Source organism: Histomonas meleagridis (genome assembly GCF_020186115.1).
Source record: "Histomonas meleagridis strain 2922-C6/04-10x chromosome Unknown contig_20, whole genome shotgun sequence".
Lineage (NCBI taxonomy): Eukaryota > Parabasalia > Tritrichomonadida > Dientamoebidae > Histomonas > Histomonas meleagridis.
The window spans coordinates 380,428-391,025 of NW_027150805.1; the positions used below are offsets into that span (position 1 = coordinate 380,428).

Below are 10,598 nucleotides of genomic sequence, written 5' to 3' on the forward strand. Positions count from 1 at the left end.
TAACATATTAAAATTAATGTATTATTTTATATTAAAAAAAATTAATCTAAACAACAATTCAATTTATTATTACTTTGTTTCTTCAGGTCTTAAAAATTGCACCAATTTCAAATATATTTCCAATGAGTCAACATTTACATGTTTTCCTCTTGCAATATTTGCAATATATTCCAAATCGACCTTAAGCTTTGCTTTTACGCCTTCAATGTTAAACAAATTAGATTTCACACCTTCAAAGTCCACACTTGAAGACTTATTCTTTCGAAACACAAGTAATTTATCCAAATCAGTTTTGATTGAAGTCAACAAAGTCTCAGATAACTGATAGAAATTTTCAAATAATGCCTTCACAATTTGTGTTAGCATTTCTTCATTTGCAATCTTAGACCCTTCTTTCGAAGCCCATTCGATATAAGGTGAAAGTGCAGCAACAGCATTCGGCGACGGTTTTAATTTCGTTGAATTTTGAACGCTTGTGCCGTTCATATTTGAAATGTATTGAATCTTTGCTATACAATTTTGAATGAGGTCTTGAGTGATTTCACTCTTTAATGAATTCGAAGTTTCTTCTAATGATTTAATGGGAATTTCCATTACTTTTAACAAGTGCAATGGTGTATATTTGGTTAGAAATTGTTGGATATTATGTAAATCATATGAAAATAATGGTTTCATTTGTTTTGATGAATTAATAGTTGCAAATCGACTTAATGATGATATTAATTTCATCGAAACAATCGCAAAATCTTTACTTTGTTCTATTACAAATTTATCTTCATGAAAAATTTCTTTGTAAAAGCGAACAAAGTTCGGTGAAATTGACAGCGCAAAATTATCGTCATCAATTTGCTTGAGTGGAGCAGTAAAAAGAGATTCAGCATCATTACAGAGCTTGTTAGATATGAGCTGACCATATATGTCAAGACGGAGTTTGGTAAAGATGCTTTTTGATCGATTACAATTTAGAATTTCTTGAGTAGCTTCATCAGAACGACATAGTGACTCACACAATGAAAAAAATTTGTTGAGGAGAACGTAGCACTGAAATTGTTCAGTTATATTTCCGATTGGAAAAGTTATTTGAAGCTCAAGCCATTGAGTGACAAGTGGCCAAAACGAGTAGAAAAGAAAATCGAATGAGGATGGTGATGATTCTATGATAAACAATAGGTCATTTTCCTTTGTTTGAAGATATTCAATAATTTTCGGCAAAACAAGACTGGCATTACTAGTTGACTTAGAGCTAGCACCGTTCAATGTGTTGATAAGAGGTGAAAGAAAATTGTTTGAAAATGATGAATAAACAATGTCTTGAATTCCCATAAGAGTTATTGCATGGAAGAGAAGGGTAAGTTCATCTTTTGAGCGTGATTTAATGCTTTCAGTAAACCTGTTTAAAAGAGTTTCGCAAAAAAATCCATTGAGTCTATCATATTCTGATTCGATTGGTTTTCTTTCAGATGGTTGATCAAGGCCAATAATTTTTGCCTTAACATAAGAAAAAGCAATAGATATGTCTATGAAGTTGAAAGTGTTCAATTCTTTTGAATTGAGTAATGTTTCAATTGATTGAAGATATTCAATTGATTCTAATGCAAGCGAGCATATAGAATATTCATAACGAATACTGTGAAGTTTGTCTGTTTGCGCTTTTAGTGGTTGCATTGATTCTTGAAGATTTTGTGATGCTTTTTCGATTGCCTTTTCTGTTGATCCTAATAATTTTAATAATCCACTCATAGAATCACCAAGTTGAATTAGTTGCTTTGATATTGAAACGAATTCTGTGTAATCATCATGAATGATTGTTGTTAACTTTCCTTTTAAAATTTCTGTAAAAGAATCCAGAGCTTTGTAAAATGCCTGCAAGTTATCAAAGTTATTTTTGTATTTCTCAAGGAAATCTTCGGGACTTTTCCAGTGAGGCTCGAGAAAGTCCGATATTTTCCACATTTCCTCAAGCCGAAAAGTGACATGACGAGATGGCTAAAGCCGTTTAATAATAAACAAGCAAAGCACGATGGAACGATACGCTCAAAACTTTTGTCAATTTTCCTTGGAAAAAGTTTCTCTAAGAAAGAGATCATGATTTCCAAGGCAGAACGTGATCACCCTTCAAGCAAATGGGCACAAACATTTATATTACTTGATGAAATAATTTTCAACTTGGATGCAGATAATATTATAGAATCTGTTGAAAAAACAATAAATCTTTTCTACGATGATATTTTATATTGCTTCGATATTACAATTGCAAAATTAATTTATTTATCATTTCTTTCACAAATAAAAAATTTTAATATCTACTTCAATTATATTAAAATAATTGAAACTAAAGAAAAAGAAATAAATAAAATTAATAATCGAATAGTTAATGTATTTTCACGTTTTCTTCTTTGTTTAGACACTCCAAGAATCTTATTTTCTACTTGATAAAATGATTGAATTTCATTTAATTTCAAAATTTGTTATTCAGAATAAAAAAACTTTTTATTTTTCGCATTATATGTTAACTGTAATACCAAATGATTCAAATGATATTCCATTTTCTGAATATTTTCATAAAAATTATGAAGAGCTTTCAAAGAATGATTGGGAACTTTATAAGAAATTAATTAAAGAAGGAGTTAATCCAAATGAACTCGCGAAAATCATTCGAAATGATGAAATAGAAAAACTTCAAGAAATATCATCACAAAATGATTTTGACTTTATTCAAACAATTGAGCCATCACTTTATGAAAGATGTTCATTCATTAATGAAGAAAATGTTACGTTAATTGATTATGCAGCATTTTTTGGATCAGTTAAATGTTTTAAATTTTTACTTATGAATGAAGCAAACATAAATAATACAGGCAAATATGCAGTTGAAGGTGGAAATCTTGAAATCATTCATTTATGTGAACAAAATCATTCAACATTTGAAGGTGCATTTGAAGCAGCAGTTAAATTTCATCGAAATGATGTCTTTAAATATATTTATGAGAATAAAATTGTTGAATATTCCTTCGAAAAGGTTGTCGATTTGGTTTTGTTTCCAACCAATGTGTGCATAAACATTAAAATATTACTCTTTTTCTTAGAAAACATTGAAATTGATGTTAATTATAAAAATGATTCAAATATACTTTCCGATTTTATTTACAAAATTTTATATTCCAAAATAATCATTGGAATTTAATTAAATTATTTAAGACTGCACTTATTTATGCATGTGAACAAGGTTACATAGAATTGGTTAAATTATTTCTTGAACAAGAAGGAATTGATATTAATGTTCAAGATATTTATTTGATATATTTAAATTATATCAAAAAAATTTAGAATTTCAAAATAATACCTGGAAATTATTTAAATTATTTGATACAGCACTTATGAAAGCATCTAAAAGTGATTACTTAGAGGTAGTTGAATTACTTCTTGAAAAAGTATCAATTGATATTAATGCTCAAGATATTTTGTTGTTTTATTTTATGTATTTTTTAATAATTTTGGATTTCATTATAATATTTGGAAATTATTTAAATTATTTAATACAGCGCTTATGTTTGCATCTGAAAAAGGTTATACAAATATTACTAACTTGCTTATTGAACAAGGAAACATCAATACAAAAAATGCTTATTTTTTCTGTTTATAATTTCTATTGATTATTTTATGTTTATAAATAATATTTGAAGATTAATCTAAATATTTAAAACAGCACTTATTCTTGCTTCTGAAAATGGTCAAATAGAAATAGTTAAATTACTTCTTGAACAAGAAGGAATTGATATTAATGCTAAAGACATTTATTTGTTTTATTTAGAATTTATTTTAATAATTTGGAAATTCAAAATAATATTTGGAAATTATTTAAATTATTTAGTACAGCACTTATAGAAGCATCTAAAAATGGCAATACAGAAATTGCTAAACTACTTCTTGAACAAGAAGGAATTGATATTAATGCTAAAGACATTTATTTGTTTTATTTGATATTTATTTTAATAATTTTTGATTTCAAAATAATATTTGAAAATTATTTAAATTATTTAGAACATCACTTATGCATGCATCTTTAAATGACAACATAGAAATAGTTAAATTACTTCTTGAACAAGAAGGAATTGATGTTAATGCTAAAGATATTTATATGTTTTATTCGAAATTTATTTTAATAATTTGATATTTCAAAATAATATTTGGAAATTATTCAACAAATTTAGAACCGCATATACTTTGGCATGTACATTTCATCACGAAGAAATAGTTAAAATATGGGAATCACCTTATTACTCCTTGTTAAGAGGGAAAATATTTTTAATAAAATCGGAAATGAATAAACAGTGTTTATAAACAGTCTCTTTCAGTTCTTTTCATCGTGGTGTGTTACTCTCTCAATTCTGAAGAACAGTATTCTTCTTTCCACATATTAAAAAAAATTAAATGAATAGAGTAACGCATAGAAAAACAGTTAAATTAGTTCTTTTACATGTTTATTATCGATAATAAAACTCTGCATAAAATATATAAATTTACATTCCATTGTCAAAAATTTGATCAATTTTACATAAAGTTGAAAAAGATATTGCTGTGAACTGCCTTTAAATATAGCAAAAAATTTAGTTACTCATGAAACAAAAACTATTGATATCAACACCTTCTTTATAGAGCTTATTAATGACTTGACGCTTAATGCATCATATAAAATATAATTTATTTTTAATGTACATTGACATTGTTAATAACCATGGTTAATAAGTAATATAAGATATATTTTAAAACGCGACCACAGTTTGATTCAGAAACAACATTTTTTTGCTTGCGTTTTAATTATTTTGGTTTAATTGGAAATATGTAAAATTAATTTAAAAATAATTTAAAAAAAAATAAACTTAGGCTGTTGAAACTAAAGAGATTAGCTTCGGGTAAACAATGATTATTAATAAAAAGGTTTATTCACTTGTTTTGTTTAGATGGTTTTTCAGTATTATCTGCTTTCGCTTCAAGGTAATAATTTAAGAAAATAAGCCCGAAGATTGCAGTACCAAGAAAGGTACAAACTGAGTAAAGGGTTTCCATCTGTCCCATGACCAAAAATATCTTGTTGTCACTTTTTGTTTATCTCAATGCAATTTTATAAGAGGAAAAAAAATAAAATAAACATATATATAAAGATTTATTTATGCTAAATTTTCATGACAACTTATCCAAAATTTTTGAAGCTTCATTTGCTAAGCTTTTACCATTTGGAGAAAATTTATGTGACAAATTTCCAATTAATGGTAAAATTTCATATAATTTATTATTTTTCGCAATTTCCAAAGCATCTTCAAATTGTTCATTTTGGATCAACAGCAAACATTTTAAGTGTTTATCATTTACACATTGTTCAATTAACAATGTGACCAAATCATTTTCAGCATGAACATATTTTAGCCTCACCAAAACCATATTTATAATCTTAGCAAAAATATCATTTGGTGCTTTTTCTTCCAAATTTTTCAGAAATATTTTTAATTTTCCCAAATCGTCAGCTACAAAAGTATCCGTCAAATTCTTCGAAATATTTAACAAGTCAAGACTACATTTCTTTATTATTTCCAAAGCCAAATCGATTTGATTACCGATTAACAAATAATTTATCATTGATTCGGCCTTTTTTTCACCTTCGAATAATGTCAAATCCAAAGAAATATCATTTTTCACACAATAATCACAAAATTTCATTTGCAAAGGTATTATTTTTAAATATTTCAAAACAGTATCTTTTTCATATTTATATTTTCGATTCATATTTCCTTCTTCAATGTTTCTTATATGAGCTTTCGCAGAGTTCATTGCGAATTCGAGATATTTTTGTCTAATTCGAGGATTTTTATTTGATTTAAATAATTCAAGTGCAGAAAACAATGCCTCATCAGTACGATCCAAAAACATTTCGATTTCATACTTTAATAATATTAATGATTTCTCATTTGATAATTTTAATATTTTTTCTAAGAATGATCCGAAAATTATTAAATTTTCGTCAACTTTCTTTAATCTAAATTGTAATCTCTTTAAGAAATTATATGAAATAGCAGTAAGAAAAATAGAATTGAAAAATATATCCCATCTTTCTTGTAATGTTTCAACTTTATTAAAATATTTTAATGCTTTTTCAAAGTTACCACATGATGAATAATATGATATCATCTTAAACAAAGGCGAATAATTTTTCAAATAATATTTTAACAATTGGAAGTTATCAACTGATTGGAAAAGAGTTGTAGAATCAACAATAGCTTTAATTCTTTTATAAAAATAACACGTAGAATTATTATTATTATTACTATTCATGATTAAATTACTTGGATCATAGGATAAAACTTCATTTTTATCATTATCATCAAAACTAAGTTTTTGTACATTCGATTGAAATGATAAAATTTGATTTTTGTTTTGTTTCTTTTTACGTGGTGAAAATGAAAACACATTAAAGTCTTCAAGTGTAATTTCTTCTTCTTGTTTTTCCTCATAAAATTCCGGTAAAAATTGTTCGATATCTAAATTAATTATATTCGAAAGAGTCGGATCGAAAAATTGAATATGCGTGAAACAATTAATATATCTTTGTACAATGTTAATAGTGTTTTGTGATTTCTTATTTTTCCTATTTTCACAAAAATCATTATTAACACCAATTTTAAAACATTTAAGTGAATACTCATCATTTAAATCGGGACATTTAACTTTCCAAATATTCGAAATCTTTTTAGCTAAATCTAAGTTATCATAATCATAACAAATTTTTATTAATTCTTTTCCTAATTCATTTGTATTAAAGTTATCAAATTTATAATTAACTTTATATTTAGTATTAAAAAAACAATTTATAAATTCATTTAATATTTGAGAATATGAAACAATTTGTGAAAGACTATTAAATATTTGTGATTTGATTTGATATTTTTCTTTTAATTGGAAACATTCAGTTAAACCAAAGATTATTTTCGGCAATTGTATACTTGCTAAATATTCAGATGAATGATCAATTATATTAATTTGATCAATTTTCGTATATAAATCTTTAAAAACTAAATTTAATATTTCATTTGGATTCCTCATAATTGGTAAATATGTTTTTAATGACTTAATTATATATTGTATATCTAATTCAGTAGAATCATTTAATTTAGGTATTATTAATGATATAATTTCTTTATCGATATTAATGTTCTCGAATTTATTAAGTAATTTTTGGATTGTTTCAATATCATTAATATTCTCAAGAATTGTCGAGTTTTGTGTTTGACTTATTACCCAATTCTTAGGTATATAATCAAAGAAATCATTTGTTTTTTCATTGATTTTATATTTAGCAGGTATCGATTCTAATATTTCATTCTTTAAAAAAGGTGCAACATTTAATAATTCAGTAATTGATTTATTTGCTTTTAATAAATTTAATGCTTCTTCTCTAATAACATGTGAAATATCGAATTTATATTTATAATATTCACATAATTTAGTCGCAAGAGAATATTCATTTTTACTTAATAAAAATGATAATGCATTCTTTAAAGGAAATGGATTTACTCCAAGTTTTGATATTTTTACTAATAAAAATACTGTTTCATATAAATCATTATTACATATTTCAAGAATTTTAAGTAATTCTTCTAAATTAAGTTCGGAAATTATAGGTTCAATGATCTCTTTGGTGTCTTTAGAAGATATCCGTAATATTAAATTTATTAATAAATCTGTTGGTAATGGTTCAAATGTAAATAATTTACGAATACAAGTACATATAAAACGTTTTGAAGGCCCATTTTGAAGTTTATTATCAAGTTCAATAATAACCTTTTCGATTTGTTCAGGTTCTAAAATCGAAATATTATATAAACTTTCTGGGATAATATTTGTAAAATTGTTTTCATTATTTTGATTTTCTTTATTAATTTTCGAATATTTTTGAAGAATCAATGAATAGTTTTCATTTAATTCTTCTGACTTTGATAATTGAAATGCTATTTTAACAATAGGCAAATCATTTAAATATGATAAAACTTCATTAGAATCAGTTCCAAATTGTAAAATAGCTTCAATTAAATCGAAATTGAAATATGAACATAATTTTTTAGCTGAATCTAATGCATTATTTTCTAAAAGTTTCGAAATTAATAAATTCGGTGGAATATTTAATATTTCATATAAATTATTTCCAATTTTTTTAATTGGTAAAGTTACTGAAAAAATTGAATTTAAATATTCGAAAAATGAATTAATTAAATTTGCATTTGAAATTTTTGGTAATTCTTTCCATTCATTTGCATTTAATCTCGAAAGTTTTAATATATAAAGAGAAATATCTTCTTTCTTAATGACATCCATATTATCATTATTTTTACGTAATTCGAATAATTTTTCGGTAATTTCACTTATTGGCTTTTGAATTAATTCATTATAATTATTAAATGAAAAATATATTTCTTCTTTAACAAGATCATTATTAGGCACAATATTATTTAATCTAAATTGATTCATTTTCTTTAATTTCATATAATGTACATTATTTTGTGCTTTCTCTGATATAATTTGATCAGCAATATCAAATTCACCTGCTTCAATAGCTTTTTTATATAATAAATCTTTAGATTGTAAAATAATATTTATATTTTGTGAATCTGATAAAACGCATGAAATTTGAAGCTTTTTTACTGACTCTTTAAGTTTTTCTTGTAATTTAACATCTTCTGAATATGATAATAATAAAGGAATTAATGCTTCGACAACATTAGTTTTACTAATAAATTCATTTTCATTAATTTTAGTAATAAAAATTAATGAGAAAATATCAATTGTAAGTTTATTTAATGTGTTTTTGTCTTTGATTAAATTTAATAAATATTCGATTTTTTCAATTATTTTTGGATCATTTTCATCAGATGTTAATAATTGAAGTGAATAACATAACGTAAAATAATAATTAATAAAGTCTTTATCAATAAGAAGTTCTTTATCATCAATTGAAATGATTGATATGTTTTGTATTGATTCAAATGGTATATAATCAAATGTATCGAAAAAATATTTCATTTGTTTCGGTAATGATTCTTTAATTAAGTCTTCTGATGTTTTACAAATTCCTGTTAAGTTCTTTAAATGATTTAATAGTTCATTTTCATTGGAAATTCGATTAATAAAATCATTCGCAATGGATTTCGATTTTGGTAATAACTGTGAAATGTTTAATATCCATGATGAATAATTCATAAAATCATCCTTTAAATGACTGAGAATTGCAAAGCCTTGGAGATCAGGGAAAAGCGCTAACGATTGAAGCGCTGTTTCAATGTCTGTTTCGAATTTTTCGAAAAATGATTGAAATGCAACATCAAGAAAATGTGTATGTTCAATGGCAGATGTATTGAATAATGAAGCAAGTCTGCTATTACCGCCAAAGAATGATACTTTTGGAAACTTATATTTCACAAAAAAGTTGTTTTGAAGCTTGACACCATAATCTTTAAGTTTATAAAAATTTGGTATTTGACATAATTGTTCGATATCAACATGCTCGTTGATCGAAATGTGTTCGTATGGAAATACATTTGTCATTGAAATTCCATATTTCTCATAAAATTTTGCTAAGATTTTGTCATTGAGTCTAAACTTGATGTATCTACTGAAAGCCATAAAGAGACCTTGAGATTTTAAAAACATTGAAATAAGAGCTTCCCCTTCTTTGATAAAATCTCTGGAATAATAATCAGGATTATTTAAAAATCTTAAAATAGGTTCAAAAGAACTTATCTTAAATTGGGAGGTATAGTGTATTAAATATTGTAATTCATTAAAATTATCTGAATTTAAATTATTAAATTTTAATAAGCAATAACATAACCAGTTTAAATCATAATTTGAAAATTTCCTTGTTTTTGTTAATATTTTAAATGGTGGCTTTGAAGAAACTAAAGAATTTAAAATTAATTGACTAGATTTTGGATCAAGTGATGAAACAAAAAATTGTGAACAAATTGGATTCATTGAGCATAATTGTCGAATTAACATTACTTCTTTCTCCGTATTTTGGAGCTTTAGATATGAAAACTCTCCTTTTTGTTTCATATATGGAGTTTGAATGTAAAATATTCAATTACCAACAGCAAATGTACGTTAAAGAGACACAAATAGACAAATTATTTTACTTAAAGCTCCATACGTAAAGGGGCTTATTCAATTTTAGAGTATGTATCACTTTGTTTAAAAGTATTTGTACTTGCTTTTATGTAGAGATGTTTTGCTTTATTTGCCTGATTTATTGATCGCTGCTACATGAATCCATATTTTTTTATTAATAATATCTTCGATTATTCCTGTGGTTGTTTCAGGAATTTTTTCAATAATATCCATTGTAATATTTGTTTCTACTTGATAAATAATCAATATTTTATATAAGATGATGTATCGAGTGGTACCAAAATTTTGTTTCCCTATGACACCATTATATTTTTCATTAAAATCTGATTTTATTGGAATTGTCCTATATTTGGAGCATTGGGGGTTAATACACATTTAACTGAATTATCAAATGAATAAATATTTATTGTTTGTTGATATATATG

General features: G+C 24.9%; 1 protein-coding gene across 1 annotated transcript; it reads right to left on the reverse strand.

The window, feature by feature from the left end:
• Positions 1 to 69: 69 nt before the first annotated feature.
• Positions 70 to 1,740, reverse strand: GO595_002701 (uncharacterized protein; the record flags this gene model as incomplete). The annotated part of the gene is made up of 1 exon (XM_067915640.1): positions 70 to 1,740. The coding sequence occupies one exon, from the start codon at positions 1,738 to 1,740 to the stop codon at positions 70 to 72; it is 1,671 nt and encodes a 556-aa protein (XP_067776502.1).
• Between the last annotated feature and the right edge of the window lie 8,858 nt (positions 1,741 to 10,598).